Source organism: Xenopus laevis, chromosome 1L (genome assembly GCF_017654675.1).
Source record: "Xenopus laevis strain J_2021 chromosome 1L, Xenopus_laevis_v10.1, whole genome shotgun sequence".
Taxonomy (NCBI): domain Eukaryota; kingdom Metazoa; phylum Chordata; class Amphibia; order Anura; family Pipidae; genus Xenopus; species Xenopus laevis.
In genome coordinates, this window is record NC_054371.1 from 88,261,163 (window position 1) to 88,280,653 (window position 19,491).

At 37.6% G+C, this 19,491-nt stretch overlaps 1 protein-coding gene across 1 annotated transcript in view; it reads right to left on the minus strand.

Annotated features, from left to right (window-relative positions):
* The window catches only part of LOC108719663 (neuronal acetylcholine receptor subunit alpha-7), a 92,336-nt gene extending 74,537 nt beyond the window's left edge, over nucleotides 1-17,799 (minus strand). Inside the window, exon 1 of the mRNA XM_041591089.1 lies at nucleotides 17,136-17,799. Within this exon, the coding sequence (XP_041447023.1) occupies nucleotides 17,136-17,214 (79 nt within the window). The 5' untranslated portion in view covers nucleotides 17,215-17,799. The remainder of the gene's footprint in view (nucleotides 1-17,135) is intronic.
* Between the last annotated feature and the right edge of the window lie 1,692 nt (nucleotides 17,800-19,491).

The window sequence follows — 19,491 nt, forward strand, 5'->3', positions numbered from 1 at the left end:
TGTTTGCTTCAGAAATAATAGTATAGTTTAAATAATAAGCTGCTGTGTAACCATGGGGACATGCACCGGTTTACATTGCAGATAACATATGAGCTCTGTGGAATACTATTGTATTCTATGAATGATCTAATATGTTATCTGCTATGGCTGCCCCATGGATACACAGCAGCTTGTTTATGTACTATAGCACTACCATAGTATTCTTTCTGAAGCAAACACCAATGCAGGGCAACAGTTAATTACTTTGAATCACTTTTTTGGTGAAGCACTTTTTGGTGTTACTGTTCCTTTAAATAATGCAAGTGATATCACTTGGCACCATTTATGAAAGATGACTTAACTTTACAACACTATTCATATATTTTACAGGCTTTCACATTTTATATAATAAAGTTCCCTGATAACTTGATAAATCAAGGCAGTTCCTTGCAATTAGTGCAGCCCAGCAAACTGCATACTGCATCTATTTGTAAATATTATAAATTAATATTTTATATTTATAAAAACTTGCAATTTGAGACCACTTAATAAAACAGCACCTTTTTGTTTAAATTTTGTTGTAAAACAACTCTATTTTTAATTAATTTATTTTTATTAGACTTAAGGTATCAAGAAACAAACTACAGAAAGATCCCTTTAAGACAGGTGTCTTAAAGGGATCTTTCTGTAGTTTGTTTCTTGATACCTTAAGTCTAATAAAAATAAATTAATTAAAAATAGAGTTGTTTTACAACAAAATTTAAACAAAAAGGTGCTGTTTTATTATTGCAAATGGCCTGTGGATACACATGGAAATAACCTCAAAAAGAGAAAAAGATAAGAAATTACCCAATAAAAACACTATTAACAGAAATTATTAAGGGTTATTGATTATCAATGGCAAGGTCATACCATCCTTTACTTAAGACAAAGTACAGCTAGTTTTTTTTTTGCCTTATTACACCCCAAGAGCCAGAAATACTAATGAAATCTATAATTTCCAACTTTGGAAAGGAGGAGGAAATATGAGAAAGCTAATAACACTTCATTACATGCTTTAGCAGCATGCTGAATAGAATTAAATGGCGAGAAATGGCTGATTATAGTTAATGAGGATTCAAAGAGCATAAGGATGAAATAAGAAACACTTGGTCTTTTTTTCTTTAATTTTGTCCTTGCACATTGTGTTTAAGGTCACTGGAAAGCATCTCAGTATGCAGCAAGAGAGCTAGCAATAGGACAGGCTTACTGACTCAGCACATAAAGGTATAAACAGTAATCCCCTGCTTTGTTGTCTCCTACGACAAGATATCTTGATGGCATCCTTAAATATCCTGCAGGGAAAAAAAATACATCTACGGTACAACTACTGAGCACTATGTTTTAGGGTATTGCACCAGCCCACGGTTACCACAGTCCTTTAGCGATCAAAATCTGTACCTCAAAGATGCCCTATTAGCTCTCTATATATATACAGAATATATATATATATTTATATATATATAGATATAATGTTCAAAGTGGACCAGCACACCAAATCTTTAATCAAAAAAGGTTTATTTCAACATCACTCAAGTGTCCAACGTTTCGGCCCACATTAGGGCCTTTATCAAATAAAGGCCCTAATGTGGGCCGAAACGTTGGACACTTGAGTGATGTTGAAATAAACCTTTTTTGATTGAAGATTTGGTGTGCTGGTCCACTTTGAACATTGTATACTCTGATTGACCAAGCACCCACTCTCGCCAACAAGGAAGGAGTGCAGGTACTTTGTGAATATTTATATATATATATATATATAGATATATATGAGTCTAAAAGTCTTCTGGTGACAGCACTCCAAGTAAAGTAGACCAGTTCATTCCCTTGTCCGACGCAAGTCAAGCTGGGCATTAAGTAGGAGTCTCGCATGCATGCTTGCTATGTAATGCGCTTGGATACGGACGCTGTAAATGGGTTGATAGGCAACGCGTCTACGAGCTCGCACGATACTCTGCCAGGTTCTTGCAGAAGTTCCTGTTCACCTCTATAGTACCACAGATGGGTGATCTTGCGGCTTTAGGGATTTATAAGTATAATTGCCCATGTATACACTCTGACATATCCAGGGGACTGATGAGCCATCAACATCATGTGGTTATCATTCTTCTCACTTTGCCCATACATTACACACTTGTTGCTAAGGCTTGCTAAAACTTGCATGTTTAAATCGCCATTTTGTGCACTGTTAATCTTTCTTTCCCTGATGAAGGTTCTGAATAGAACCAAAACATTGGATACAATAAACCTGCTTTAGTTTAACTGTTTTGCTTTATTTACTTTTACAAAAACAGACTGGCACCCAGGCTTTGATTGAACTTTTGGTGTGAGTTCCATTGGGGACTACTAAATATATATATATATATATATATATATATATATATATATAGCAAAAAAACTTCCGCACACATAGGTCTTGATAAGTGAAAAAAAGCTTGTAGATTTATTTCAACATTTCGGCTTACAAACTCTAGCCGTCAAACTCAAGCCGTCATCAGGAAGGGCCCTTCCTGATGACGGCTTGAGTTTGTAAGCCAAAACGTTGAAATAAATCTACCAGCTTTTTTTCACTTATCAAGACCTATGTGTGCAATGTGTGCGGAAGTTTTTTTGCTTTATAGATATGAATTGTTTTTCCAGCAACTAGGCATTACCATGGCTATCTGAGTGCACCTATCTAGTTATATGTATATATATATATATATATATATATATATATATATATATATATATATATATATATATATATATATATATATATATAGCTTAAACGAATATTGTTCCTTTTCCCCTTTTTTGGATAAGAGATAACAGGCTCAGGTTGAACTTAAATATTAATAAGATTCAGTATTAAATATTTTCTGCATTCAGTTCATTACCATTCTTTGTTTTTATATTTACCAAAAAAAACTTTTTTAACTGAATTTTTATGAGATTTTAATATATATTATTCAGCACTTTCTGTATATTTATACATGTTATAACCTTTTAGCACTCAGGGTATTATACATTTTGTCTTTCAGATTGCATCTGGTATGAAATCTAGCCACACTAAAGAAAATGTTCACTAATTGATTATTTCGTCCACCTGCATTGTGGGTGTGTTTGGGAGGTGGGTGTTAGCTGGGTGTGTCTTTAAAAACCTTTCACTTGTGTAAGTTTGTATCTTGATAAAGGCTCCATGCGAGGGCCGAAACATTGATGTAATAAAAGCTTTATCTTTTTGAAGAAAATCCTGGTGTGCTTCAGCTTTTTTTGCCTTTGGATATTTGATTTCTGAACTGCACCCAGGTATGTAACTTTTGAAGTGTGTGCTAAAGCCTTTCACAGCATATGTATTTTTTTGCTTAAAGCACCACCAACTATAACCAAAGTCCAATTGCTATTCTACTCACCACACGGCCATGGAGGATTTCATGGAGAAAAGTGGACAGAATGTTCTGTTTGCAGAGACTTGGCACATTACGGAATCTGAAATCGAAAAGGTATTGTGGCATAATACACATACTGATGAACCTGGAATAGACTGTCCTATAGATATATATAATAAGCTTTTTCATCTTAAAAAGCGCGAAGTGGATTTAGACTTGCACAGTCTATTTTTATCCGATTATTTTAGATCTAAAAGAATACCACAAGGTTTTCGTATTAAAAATGTCCCCACTATTGGAAGACAAAATCCTGATCTATGTAGAAAATGGATAGGAGTGTTAAACCGCTGCTCTCTTGATCTCATGGTTTTGGTTATAGAAGAAGTTAGCACCGAACTCAGTAAAGTACATAAAGAAATTGCAGCACTAGAAAATGCACAGCAAGCTGTTATACATGACGTGTCGTTTGCTGAGTTCGTCAATAAGCTGAAAAAGAATGTTGATACATTTAAGTGCGACTTACTTCGATTTAAAAGAGACAAGTTGCGCAAGGTTGATGAGGATTATCAGCACCATCGTGTTTACCGATGGCTTGGAGGCGGGGATACAACGGGAGGTTGGCCCAGAGGTCATCCAAGATGGCGCAGACAACGCACCCACACTCTAAGCACTGTGGACAGCTCAGGTGAATCAGCCGGCGAGGCGGATATGATGTCATCAGAACGCGACGCTCCCCTAGCACTGCACACCGCCACAGCCGCATCCTCTGAGAGTCAGAAAGCGTCCATTTTCAGAGGGACACTTTGCCCACAGACCGAGGGCCAGGAGGAGCGTTTTCCCCAGTAAGCACCAGGAGCTCAGGCAAGTCAAGCCGAGGCGCATCCGGAGGGGGAAGAAACAGAGGAGGACGTCCTCCCAGATACCCACGCTGACTCCTATCTACAATCTATCACAGCACACGCTGACACAGTCGGAAACATCATTACTGTGTAAAGGTACTTCTTTTATTCCAACAGTGCCGTTTAATAGATTTAACTGTGAAGTGGACTGTTACAAAATGGGCAGAAAATTGCGTTTATTGGAACAATATGGAGACAATAAACAGTTTTCCACACAGTCCAAATGGAAAACTAAGAGTGACTATGATCCGAGTTCTAGTAATACTAATATTAAAGTGTTTTTGCAAACTGTTTCCCATGATATTGCTAATTTACCAGAAACATCATTTAAAGCATACCCCAATTTATCTGTTGAGAAAAGAAGAAGTCCCTTAAGTCTTTGGGAGAGGATAAGTCCATAATAATACGCCCGGCAGATAAGGAAGAGGGTATTCTTAAAATTAATTATAATGATTATCGTAACGAAGTCCTCAGACAATATACCCAGCATTTGCTGTGAGATACAGCTACAAGAAACTCTTGATCGTTTTAAACAAAGGGGTTACGAACAGACGGTCTTACATGCTGCTTTATCTAGAGCACAAGTACATATGACACAAGAGAGAGAGACCTTCAAGCTAAAAAGATACCCAATAATCAAGATTGATTTATTCTAACATCATCCTATACCACAGGATCATCTGCAGTGAGGAGCATTGTGGATAGTTATTGGCTCATTTTACAAAGTGACAAACATATAGCCAATAAAGTGAAGGAAAGACCATTATGGGGATACAAACGTGGTTCTAATCTGCGAGATTTACTTATGAAAACTGATCCTGTTCAGTGTTATGATTCACAAGGGGGCATTCTTACTAAATTGAAGAAAGGGTGTTTTAAGTGTGCAGGTTGCATTACATGAAGACAAATGACATCAGGAAATTCCTTTAGACACCCCCACACTGGAAAGAAAATACGCATTAAACATCGCTTTACATGCACAACAACCCACGTAATTTACATCATAACATGCCCTTACGGCTTGACATATGTTGGGGAGACACAAAACACTTTACGTGAGAGAATGGGTAACCATAGATCTTCAATTAAAAGGGCCATAGAAACCGGTAAATCCGATCTACCATTACCTAAACATTTCCTATTAAAGGGCATAGACTTGGTACCTGAACCCAATAGGGGAGGTGACTGGGACCGGTTGCTACTTCAAAAGGAGGTTTATTGGATTAGAACATTAGATACTGTAGCTCCACGTGGTTTAAACGAATTTATTGTTCCTTTTCCCCTTTTTTGGATAAGAGATAACAGGCTCAAGTTTAACTTGAATATTAATAAGATTCAGTATTAAATATTTTCTGCATTCAGTTCATTACCATTCTTTGTTTTTATATTTACAAAAAAAAACTTTTTTAACTGAATTTTTATGAGATTTTAATATATATTATTCAGCACTTTCTGTATATTTATACATGTTATAACCTTTTAGCACTCAGGGTATTATACATTTTGTCTTTCAGATTGCATCTGGTATTAAATCTAGCCACACTAAAGAAAATGTTCACTAATTGATTATTTTGTCCACCTGCATTGTGGGTGTGTTTGGGAGGTGGGTGTTAGCTGGGTGAGTCTTTAAAAACCTTTCACTTGTGTAAGTTTGTATCTTGATAAAGGCTCCATGCGAGGGCCGAAACGTTGATGTAATAAAGCTTTATCTTTTTGAAGAAAATCCTGGTGTGCTTCAGCTTATTCTGCCTTTATATATATATATATATATATATATATATATATATATATATATATATATATATATATATATATATACATATACACATCCCATCAGAAGGCTGATTAGTGATAAAATGATACCAGTGCAGTGTGAATCAGAATATAATAATCAGCCCATGTATCATCAGCTTTTATGAAACTCACTTTCTGCTTGATGATTTGTGACAACCCCCTTAGTTTCTCAATAACAGCCCAGAACATGCTAAACACCTCCACTGACACTCCTATCGAAATCTAAGATGGTGACACCTTGTGCACAACTTTGAAAACCTGAATCATTACTTTTATGTAGCACCTCTAGGCTGGTAAGTACGATTTGTATATAAAATACTTAATTTCTAGCCATATTCCTTTTTTTAAAACAATTGACAACAATTGTGAAAGCATTCTAGACTAACTCAAATATTTCCTCACTTTCTCACCTGCTCTGTGTGCCCCTGTTCACCCTTCTTTTTCCTCCTTATGTAGTAAACCCTTCTTCTTTTAGATTGAAGCATTTTTGTACAGGGCCCTCTTTTCCACTTGTTGTCAGTTACAGTATTATTAAGAATAATTATAATAATATTCTAGTGAAAAGGCTTCACAGATTCTGTTATAGCAGCAAAGGGAAGACCAACTTTACATTAGTAACATTGCTTTGGGAAAGGCAGGTGCCTGGATCAGGGCTGGAACTATGGGTAGGCAGAAGAGGCACCTGCCTAGGGAGCAAAAATAGGGGGGCTCTGGGCAGGTACCTGTTAAAGGGTCCTCTGCATTTCCACTAGTCTTTGTTCCCCTCTGCTGCTTTCCTCTCTCGTCTGCCGCTCTGCTCTCCCTTCTCCCCTGTGTTACCTCCGCCCCTTCGCGTGACACCATGGCACATGCGCCCCATTAAAAAATCGTAGAAGGGCTAGATGCACTGCAATTCCCAACTCGCCTGCCTGTCTGCATCTCCCCACCCACTGCCTGCCTCATGTTTGCCCCTCCCAGCCGAGTGCCGGTGCAGCCTGCATCCCCCTTTTTTCCACCTCTGATAACTTCCGGGGAGCTGCCGCCTGAGGCAAGGTGCCTTGCCTCATGGCAGAAAAGCCACTGGTTTCAGAGCAGGTTTTTACGAAGGTTTTTCAAAATCATTACCTTATTTAAGAAAAACCATGAAAAAGTTAATTGCATTTAAGTATATCAAATTGTTTTATTTTTTTATTTTTGAATGTGGCTGTAAAGTCCATAAAATGTTGTCAGAAATCTTTGATAAATAAAACGAGTGCTCTTCATATACAGTGTAGGTAACATGTTTCCAGCCCTGACTATCAGATTCTCCCTGCTCTAACTTGATCTTGATTCCAGCAAGAGTTGCCAATTTGCATTGCACACTGACATATGCATGGATGATTTATCGACAACTGAAGAAATGGTGGTTAAAGGAAATTTATACCCCCAAAATGAATACTTTATATTAGTTTATTTCAAATTAAGTGGCATATTAAACAATCTTACCATACTGGTATATATATTTAAGTAAATATTGCCCTTTTACATCTCTTGCCTTAAACCACCATTTTGTGATGGTCTCTGTGCTGCCTCAGAGATCACCTGAAATACTACAGAGCTAACAGGAACAGGAAGAAGTGTGGAAGCAAAAGACAGAACTCTGTCTGTTAATTGGCTCATGTGACCTAATATGTTTGGTGTATTAGGTTTGTTTGTGTGCACCGTGAATCCTAGGATCCCAAGGGGCGGCCCTTATTTTTTAAAATGGCAATTTTCTATATATGATTACCCAATGACACAAACTAGTAAAAAAGTATTTTATTATGAAAATGGTTTATTTGCCTGAAGCAGGGTTTTACATGAGCTGTTTTATTCGATATACTTTTAGAGAGACCTACATTGTTTGGGGGGGGTATAGTTTTCCTGTAAGAAATCATGCTTAAAGGGGTGGTTCACCTTTTAGTTTGTTATAGAATGTCCAATTCTAAGATACTTTTCAACAGGTCTTCGTTATTTATTTTTTATAGATTTTTAATTATTTGCCTTTTTCTTCTGACTCTTCCCAGCTTCCATATGGGGGTCACTGTGGGGGCCCATCTAAAAAAATGCTCTGTAAGGCTACAAATGTATTGTTATTTCTACTGTTTATCACTCATATTTCTATCCAGGACTTCTCCAATTCATACTCAAATCAATGCATGGTTGCTAGGGTAATTTGGACCCTAACAACCAGATAGCTGAAATTGCAAACTGGAGAACTGCCGAATAAAAAGCTAAAGGGAGGAAATCTTCCAAATCTACATAATGACATAAAATCACCATTACAGAGGTTGGTCTACCTTCTTTCAGACTAACTAAATGTACTGTAAATATTACTGATGGCACCTAATTTGACCTGAAATTTTTGCAAATCAGCACTAAAATATTGCCATGTGTTTTGTTTCAACAGCATTATTAGAATTTTGTATGAATTTTTTCTTGCTGGGAAAAAAAACTGGAAAAAATCCATTGACTCCAATGCATTTGACATACGATAATTGTGGAGAAACAAAACTAATTAAATGTATTTGGTGAAATGATGCCATTTTGCAATATTTTGGTGAAGTGAAACAGGGCAGTATTGGTCATCACTATTGATGGCATCAATTGTTGCAAACATGCAGAAGAATAATCAGGGCAAGTTGACTGGCTCAGATGTTGACCTTAGGTCGTACAGGGGGTTTTAGTCACACGTTTTCACAAGTTTATGATCATGAATCCTCACAGTCAACAAACAGAAATCTAATATACATTTCACATTTCCTCTGCTAGTCCACATGTAGAGTTCTATCTTTGTGTGATACAGCTCCCAAACATAGCAACACAACAATAAATAATCATCTTTGTGTGATGATTCAACATATGTTCCAAACTATTAAAGGGGTTGCTTACAATCCAAACATATTTTCAGTGCAGTTATCTTCAGATTGTTCACCAGAAATAATGACTTTTTTCAATTACTCTTCTTTACAATTTTTTTCCAAAGCTGAAGTTTTACCTTTAATGTTCCTGTCTCTGGGGTTTTAGTCTGGCATATCAGTAATCCAGGTACAAATTCTGAACTTTTACTAATTGCTACATAAGTGTATACCAGGGGTGTCCAACCCTTGGCCCACGGGCCGCATGCAGCTTGAACTTCCACCAATCCAGGAAACGTCATGTTGCAATTTCACACACAGAGAGCGTATGTGTGCGGTCGCTAATTGTGTGTGGTTTAAATTTTTCATGGGGTGTGCAGTGTGTGGCTTCCTAGAGCAGAAAAAGTAGTGAACAAGTGAGCGTTCGGTTACTTACAAAGGCAGGTAAGCATTCTTCAGCGGCATCGCCCACTATGATAGGGATATATGCTGAGGATCAATTGCAAACGCACTGAACAGAAATGTACCGTGTGGCCCCGTTTCAAGTCGCTGACTAACTCAGAGATATAGAGCAGAAAAGCAGGAAGTAGTGCTCTGGCTATTATGTTACACATCCAGTCACTCCAGCCTTTATACATTACATTTTTGGCTAACTAACTATATTAGAACATTTTTTATTTTTCACAGCCTATCTACCCAGTTTTTATTTTCACATTGAACTGTTCCTTTAAACTTCAATATTGGAAAAATGGTCACACATAAAAAACAGAAAGTAACTGAAAAGAGTATTTTCTAGTCAAGTATTTGAAAACAACTGAACTGATAAAAGTGTTGGCAGGTTAACAACCCCTTTAATTGGAACATAAAATATACATTTCCTAAAGTTAACTATATTCCCATAAAAATATGGACAAAATGTAAAAAAAGTCCATAAAAATAGACACCATAATATATTTTTCATACCATAAAAATATATTGTATAAGGCTGTACTTAATGATGTGACAAATAGTATACCACAATAATTATTGCAGTACTTTAAAATGTGCAGAATATTTTTTGCAGTTCTATGATAAAAATATATAGTGAATAATGTACCCCCTACTGTAATTTATAAAGATATTATTAGTCACCGAGGAGTTATGTGACCATATAAAAGCACGAGGCCGCAGGCCGAGTGCTTTTATACAGGTCACATAACTCCGAGGTGCTTATAATATATTTATAAATTTTAAGTAGGGGGTACATTATTTATTATAATCTACAGTTTCAAAGTTCAATTTTTATATCCTGTCTTTGCTTTTTACAAAATGCATTACTTTTTTTTTTGCTGTAGTCCCTCCTTGTTGATTTAAGTACCTGTATTTCTTTTGCTTTCTGTAGATTATTTTGCAGGTGCCTGCTCTGTGTGATGACATTCTGCTGCATCAGAGATGGGGGTGGGGGCAAGGGAAGAAGAGGGAGTGAGACTTGATATAGTGATGGGAGGGGCGAGTGAGACTTGTGATTGTGGATGGGAGGGGAGCGTGATTTGAGATGATTGATGGGAGGGTGGAGCGAGACTTGCCATAGTGGACGGGAGGGGGAGCGAGAGTGGAGCGGAATCGTGTGAGGAAGGAAGCGACATCAGGGAGGCAGCTGCAGGAGACGTGAGAGGAAGGAAAGTGCAGCCGATAGATGGGAGGCAGTGAAACAGGTGGAGCGTGTTACGAGTGGGCGAAACAAGGAAGTCTGGCGCTTGAAAGCCAAGCTGGCTGGAAACAAGGGTACAGGATAGAGCAGCAGCTACAAGTGCTGTCTCTTTAAGTTTATAAACGGCGCGTTCTGACGCCAGAACGTGCTGTTTATAAGGATATAATTTACAGTCTGGTCCCATAGGGAAATGACCAGACTGTAGATTATAGTAAAATACATACAAGTAGAAATCTAAGAATCACCCTATGTGGCTTCATATAGAAGTAAAGAAGTTAACAGGAAAGAAGAGAAAGGCATTTAAAAACTACAAGTCTGTTGGGACAAAAACTGCATTTAATGAATATAAACACTATAATAAATGTTGTAAAACAGCAATCCTGTAGGCAAAGAAAGGAAATGAGGAATGCATTTCTGCAGAGGATTAGGGCCCTTACACATGGGTTGTTTTACCTGCGATCCTCTGTGTTGTGCTTTCTTCCGTTCAGCCGCAGGGGAGTGTAGGAGTAGACGCACTCAATTATTGCAGGGGAACGAAGGTAAAACCACCCGTGTGTTAGGGCCCTAAGACTAACCCAAACAAGTTTTTGAAGTAGATTAATAGTAAAAAGATGTGGGTTGCGTGTTGCTCCTTTAAATAATGGTATCAGAATGGTTGTAACAGATACAGATAAGGCAAATGTGCTAAATCAGTTCTTTTTTTCAGTGTATACAATAGAGGAGTCAGAGTTCCCAGGCTCAATTCATAGCTACACTGATGGCTCAGTCAGTGGCTGCCTCAGGATATGATTCAAAAGCTGTAATAAAAATTAATGTAAACAAGGTGCAGGGCCAGATGGCATACACCCCCGGGTTTTAAGAGAGCTTAGTTCAGTTTTAGACTGGCTCCTATTTCTGATTTTTTCAGATTCACTTTCATCTGGTATGGTACCTATGGATTGGAGAAAAGCTGAAGTCATTCCAATATTTAAAAAGGGATTCCGTTCTCAGCCTGGCAATTATAGGCCAGTAAGTTTGACATCTGTGGTGGGAAAATTATTTGAAATCTTGTTAAGGGATCACATTCAAAATGTTGTCCTAGTGAATGGCATTATGAGCAGCAATCAGCATGGCTTTATGAAGGATAGATCATTTCAGACAAGTTTGATTGCTTTTTATGATGAGGTAAGTAAGATGCTGGACAGTGGGGAGCAGTAGATTTGAGCTATTTGGATTTTGCCAAAGCATTTGATACCGTCCCCCACAAATGACTGCTTTCTATACTAAGGTCTGTTGGGCTTAATGAAGTTGTTTGCACATGGATAGGAAACTGGCTACAGGATCGGGTACAGAGGGTGGTTGTTAATGGTACATTCTCTACTTGGAGTAAGGTTCTTAGTGGGGTGCCCCAGGGCTCAGTTTTGGGTCCACTTTTATTTAACATGTTCATTAATGACTCAGGGGAGGGTATTGTAAGTAATGTATCAGTGTTTACCAATGACACAAAACTCTCCAGCCCAATTAATTCCAATTAATTCCTTCAAAGTTCAGGGTCAAGCATGAGTAAGTAAACGATAGTCAGTTTTTGTAGGCTTTGATTTATTGGATTTGATAGAGCAAACATTGCACATACAGTTTCTTGTGTTTATACAGAGAAGTTCTATCATGCATTTTACCATAACTGTATCCAAATCCCTGTGGATTTGTACATACATTAGTTAACCAAACAACCAAAATATTTAAAATTAGACTGAAACATGTGGTTGTCTTTTTAGAAAATTTAAAATGTTATATATTCTATATTTCTTGAAGAAAACAGAATATGTTTGTGCTTTTGAGGAAATTACTCATCTGATCATGACAGCATGAAAGGGACAGATGTGCTATTCCTGGCTGGCATGAACTTTTCAACTTCCAAAGTCCTGAATATGGTGTAAATTATATCTTCATTAACAGTGTTTAGTGATGTCATCAGCTATAATCAGTGCATAGTGATGTAATTTCTGTCACATGACTCACTAAGACTTGTGTATTATAATAAATATGTTTATTTGTTGCACCAAGTTGTAAAATAGGATATTAGAAGTCACCTGGGAGTTCCATAACCTATATATAATATGGTCATAGAAATCCTCAGTGACTTATAATACCTTGCTTACGGCATGTAAACTAGGAGCAAAGTGACCTTGTAGGGAGCTATCACATGCCCTTCCTTTCTCACCTATGAGTGAGGAATGTATCTTGTAATATTTTGCTTAACAGTAACCAAATCAATGACAGATTAAATAACTTTTGTTGTATGATTTGAAATAAGTTACAGATTTAAAGAGCTTTTAAATAAACATAGTTTTTGCAATTACATTTTTTGTTCTCAAAAAACAACTAATTATTTTTGTTTTGCTCTTGTGATTGTAATGAATTTTTTAAATAGCAGCATATCCTAATGCCTCATGCCTGTAGTTTTCTCCCTCTTGCCCATGAGCAAAGTGCCCAGCTGTAAGGGGCTGATTTACTAAAACTCAAATTTATCTAATTTTTATTTTAAAAAACAAAGTCGACCTAACTCCATGCTATGATTTAACTCTTTAACTTTTTATCAATAATTTTTCTTGAAGAAACTGGAGCAAAAAAAAGTCATGACCGAGCGTCAATTTGTAACATACGATTGATGCTCTGAAAACTCGATTTTATCGAGTTTTCTCTGGGAAAACTCAATTTTTTCGGATTATTGGACAAAACCCCCGACATTTTCGAATTATACAGTGCCATTGACTTCTACATGACCTCTACAGGTATGAAAGGGCGTATTTTCAGATTTGGATTTTTAGCAGCTTTGGGGGTATATTAAATCTTTAAAAGTTGTGTTTTTATTTTTCCATGAAAAATTCAAGTTTTCCCCCTAAAAACCTTGACCAGAAAAAATCAAGGTTTAATAAATAGGCCCCTAAGTGTTCTAAGTTTAGGTCTCTCACAGTAGCTCTATAATTAAGTACACATTATAAACACAGCAGCAAGGTTTGCTTCCCTTCATTTCACATGTACATAGCAACCGAGCAGCACAGTCAAAAACATTAACGTTGTATCTCATGGATCCTTTTCATTTTCAGCATATCCTGAAAGAGTATCAATCAATCCCTAAATTAACAGCTTCAGTAACCTTTTAGACACAATACAGACACAATACAGGTCATTTATCAAGGGGGCACATCACTAAAGTTGGCAAATAATCAACAAAGAAATTTTCCACTAGAACACATATCCTCCTGATGATTATTAATGCTTTCAGGATCATCAGCATCTTCCTTTTCAACTACATATTCCCTGCAGGCCTAAAAGGCAGATACAAGAATGCACAACCTAAAAGGAATATTCCCTTCATTCATCCCAGCACCAAAAGCAAAAACTCAAATATTTCTGTATGCTTTAAATGTACAGTTTGATAATCAGTTTGATAATCTCATTACGAAGCACGCCTATTGAAAGCTGTCATGGTCCTAGTTTACAGGGTGCTTAATCCTGGTTCACTAGTGTGAATAAACCTTGCAGCAAAGCTTCTGCGGTTTTTGGAGACTGTTTATTTCCACAACTCTTTTACATATACATTGGCATGAGCTTCAGTTTGGACATAAGCTAGTGGAACAGGCATCAGGGTCATGCAATTGGTACAATCCCCCTTATTTCATCTGTATCCCTGATCATGACTCAAGATGTATCTGGTCTGAGGGCACCTGGGTCAGTTTTGTACAAAAAGATTTTAGTCATTCTTTCCCACTAATGTTAACACATTCATTTAATATATCAATATTATTCCTGGGAATACTTTAAGGATTCTCCAGGTTGGATTTGAACAAATCAGTCCTCAATTCTGTTCTACCCATCCTTTTAAAACCCATGGCTTTAAAAGTGCCACTTTTTCACGGGCTGGATTATTATAAAATCCCAATTCCTTAGAAAAATAGCTAAGGACCCAAGATTTGGGGCATTGGGTTCCAAAGCAGTCACTATTGCAGCTGTACTACAGTGTAGAGAAACTTTGTGCACAAAGGGGTGTTCAACTTAGACAACTTCAAGTATTTCATAGAATGTTCTATGGCAAATTTGGTCTTCATTATTTATTTTTATTTGATATCATCTTTTGATTATTTGCCTTCTTCTTTTGCCCCTTTGCAGCTTTCAAACTGGGGGGTCACTGGCCCAGCAGCCAAAACAGTATTGCTCTGTGAGGCTATAATGTTATTGTTGTGCTATTTTTTATTTATGTTTCTATTCAGTCCCTCTCCTATTCATATTCTTTCATTCAAACCACTGCCTGGTTGCTTTGGTAAATAAAACCCTATATGGAGTTCCATATAGTTGTACTAAGCATCATTGTATCATAGTATAAAGCAGAAAAATGCAGCATTAAAAAGTTCTAAATCATTCCCATTTTCATACCAGTTTAATTAAAGTACTTCAAGTGCATCAGAGCTGGAGATATATATAAGATTCTTTTGGAAATTTTTCCTATTGTGTGCATGAATAAACAGCAAAATATTGCTTGATCAATCTGTTTTTTGAACAATATGTAAAGAAAATAACCATCAATGCACAATGATCATACTTTTTCATACAATCTATTATATACAAATACATTTTTTGTAACATGAAATATTTAGATTTTATACATTCACTGAATATGTATCTTAAACGTACAGTGTTTGTTAGCTTTGTCTCAACTTAGCTTTCTTATAATTAACACCCTGTAAACTGAATCAGTCAAAGAATGCTTCAAGAAAAGTATATTGTATAAAAATTAATCTTTCAGATGAATGGCAGCAGAACAAAGCAGGACTACAGACTCCTGTGAATGAGTATTCAGTCTGCAGCAGTTAGCTCATGACTGCTAGGGGGCAAATTCACTAAGGTGCGAAGTGGTGAACGCTGGCGAAAATTCGTCAGCGTTAAGCAAGTTCGATACTTCGCCCATTTACTAATGGGCGCTGGCGAAAATACGCTAGCAAAGAAGATAGACTCTAGCGCAACTTCGCACACTAACGCCAGGGCTAAAAATCGCTCTGTCTGGCGAATTTTCGCTAGTGCAACCTGGCTACATTTCGCCTCGCTGGGGCAACTTCGCATTTTAGTAAATTTGCGGAGCACTGGTGAAAATTTGCCAGGCGAAGTCCGGCAAAGCCATCGCTGGCGCAACTCCGCTGGTTAGTGAATTTGCCCCTAGGTGTTCTATCTGCATCAGGAGTTTTGCACACCTCCATGCATGGGAAACAGATCTGTCTTTGTAAGTAGCTTATCAAATCATTATATATATAGTGATGGTCGAATTTATTCGTCAGGCGCAAATTTGCAGCGAATTTCCATGTTTCGCAACCGGCGAATAAATTTGCGAATTTGCTGCGAAAATTCACTGCGACAATTAAAAGCACACCCATTGACTTTAATGTGCGCCAAATTATCGCAGGCATTGGAATTGTCGCCGACAACAATTTTGCCGTTTGGTGAATTTCATGGGAAATTCGAGAATTTTTCAGCGAAACAGGACAAATTTGCCCGTCACCAATTATATACATATTATGCTGCAGGTACAACAGTAGAACAGACAAGCAAAATTTAAGTGTTTATGCCAGGGGTGAAGTGGTTGGACAACATCAATCAGTTTCTGTGTACAGATCTTCACACTGGGCTCTTGTTTTAATTGACAACAATGTAGTCACAAATGCCTCTGACAGTCAGTACTACAATGCCAATGCCACATTTTATCATATGTATGTAACCTCATTTGTATATGATGGCAGTTGCATTTCAGAAACAACTCTATATCTATATCAATGACGATTAATCTCTCTTTTATTCAGTGGTACTAACAACAGTTATAGGAAAGGTGATAAAACTATTGTATTTCAAAATCTTTCAACATCTAACTCCGAGATCTTCACACATTTTGGGTTCAGTCCCCACACAGTAATCCAAGAATTGGTGGAGACCCGTTTTAGCCCCAGCAAAATAAAATATGGTGTTAAACATCCCTCCTTTATAGTTTCAGCTATTCAGTGAATAAGTATTGTCAATATTTAACCTACTTGGAGTTCAGATCAGCATCACAGTATGGGATCTAGAAGTTACTAGGTTTTCAAAACTAGCCATCAATGCTTCTATTAAATCCAATACAGACTACAATTATTACAGTCCAGAGGCAAGAAATACTAGAAGTTCAGTAGGAATAAAATATGTTTTTTCTATAGTACAGGAAATGTAAAACGTCTAGTAATATATCTGGGATCTTTCAGGGTTGGAATCTAAAACTTTTGGTTCTTGGATAGATACTCAGTTTTTTTATTCCAAATGCTTTTTCTCAGTTATCTGGAATTATTAATATCTGGCTCCCCACCAATGTCTAATATTTACAGTGAAACAGTCAGTAACAATGTGTATGAGGGGACAATCAATATCTCAGCTATAAACCTTCCAACACACACATATATATAAAAATTACAAACTACTAAAGTCACATGAGCAGAAGGTTATAAGAACTTACCTCCAGGAAAAGTCAGTATCACAAATATCCACATGTGAAAGGTGTAGGTTACAAACCCAAGCCACTTCTCTAAAAGCATTGTACAAACAATCCTCTCTTTCACGTTCAGACTCAAATACTTGTCAGTTTAAAGCACAGAGAAAAGGACAGAAGCTCCAAAAAACTGATACTCTGAATTGCTCTCCAAATAGAACATCTTCATTCAAAAAGCAGTAAAAGCAGCAAAGCATTATGTCCCACAGGTGACATGAAGTTCCTTAGTTCTGGGAAATCTGGAAACAATTCAGCGCCAGATTGTGCCCATGTCCTCTTGTGTGAGGTTAGATTTGTAAAAATAAGAAATTAATGGGACTCATACAGGGAGAGATGATGCCAGTGCTGAGAGATCTTGACTCCAGTAGTCTGTGTGTGCATGCATGTGTAGGACTGACAGAGGGGAAGGGAAAGAATGGAAAAAAATGTGAGAAACTCGGAATGCAGAAAGCTGTGTATACACAGAACAGAATTCTACATTTATTCCTTGTGCTGCTTCTCTGCAAATAGCACTGCTCTTCAGGTAGGGCAGTTTTTCTATACTGCTGGCATCACAGCTAACCCTTGCAATTCCTAACCATTTAAATAAAATTGGTTCATTATTGCTTGTAGTGTGTGGTTTGAGGATGCATGAGCCATGTAAACACCCTTTGTTACTGTGTAGAACTGCCTTTGACTTTTGAAATGTGAATCACCTGCCCCTCGGGCAGTGATGTGTTCATAGGGCGGGCACAGGACTCTGGGCTTAGAAACAGGGCAGAGAACTGCATTTAGGCTGGAAGTGCAATCTGAACAAACATGGAGGTTTTCATCTATTCTTGCACTTTGTTCCCACATTACAAATGATGACCCCTTTTTGTCGCCTGCATTTCATCTTCTCCAACGCAAACACAGACAAAATGTCCAAAGTTGCCTTCCTACCGAAATTAATCTCAATTACTGGTGGTAAAATATATGCATCATGTAGTGGCTCAATGTTGCCTGGCATTTGGTACTTCAGAACATATGGTTTAGGGTCTGGCCACACGGGCAGATTCAGGGAATTTTTCACAAAATGTCCAAAGTTGCCTTCCAACCGAAATTAATCTCAACTACTGGTGGTAAAATATATGCATCATGTAGTGGCCCAATGTTGCCTGGCATTTGGTACTTGAGAACATATGGTTTACGGTCTGGCCACACGGGCAGATTCGGGGAATTAGTCCCCCGGTGACAAATCTCCCCGATCTGCCTTCCCCTGCCTTCCTCCGGCTAAAATGTAAATAAACCTGAGGCAGGCATACCGAACGCTTCGTTTTCCGAAGTCACCTGTAATTGCCGCGCAAGGAAACTTCGGGCGACTTAGAAAAACAACGCGTTCCATGTGCCTGCCCCCAGACGATTTACATTTTAGCCGGCAGAAGGCAAATTGGGGAGATTAGTCGCCGCAAAGAAGAGGAGATTTGTCGCCTGGCGACTAATCTCCCCGAATCTGCCCATGTGGCCAGACCCTTACTGTTTAATGCACTTTGCAGTAGTAATAATTATAATTTGATCTCTCCTGCCCTGTGACTGGGAAGGACCAAAATAGTGAAAAATAAATGAACATCGCTCTCCAATAGCATGTTAAAAGTTCACTATATTTACATAATATATTGTACATTACATGGTACAAAAGCAATATCTGAAATAAATATAGAGCAACTGGACTTGCTGATTAATCCTTGAAGACATTTCACTACTCATCAGAGCAGCTTCTTCAGTTCAACTGACTGGTATGGGAAATTCTCAGCATCTTCCAATAATCGAATCACAGTGGAGCAGTATTACTATACAGAGAGGTGACAAGTGAAACTCACAGAGGTTGTGAATGCTGTGTATTTACTGTGATAAAATTAGAATAGAATTCCCAGTAGATGATGCTAAGGTACTTGTATGTCAATGAGGTGAAAGCATAAATCCAAGCCACATCTATACAGACATTGGTACATTGTTATAGCATATTAAGTATAAGTAAAATAGTGAGTAGATGTTTATCAGTTATCCCAGTGCTACGCATAATCAAATGCCAGGATGGTTTAAATAACTAAGTACTGTTGTTACAGAGGTGCTGAGGCTGGAAGAAGACACTTCCATCCAGTTCTGTCTCTTCTACATGTAAATCCTTCCTCATTTCTTGTTTATTCAGAGAAAGCCAATCTAATTTTTTTCAACGAGACAAACGAAAATTCTAGAACCAGAGGGGAGAGAAGCAGGCTTTGTCCAGAAAACACACATTTGAGCCTAATATAAAGGTTTCCATTCTATGGGCAGGGACCTATTTCCTACTGTCTCTCTTACCACA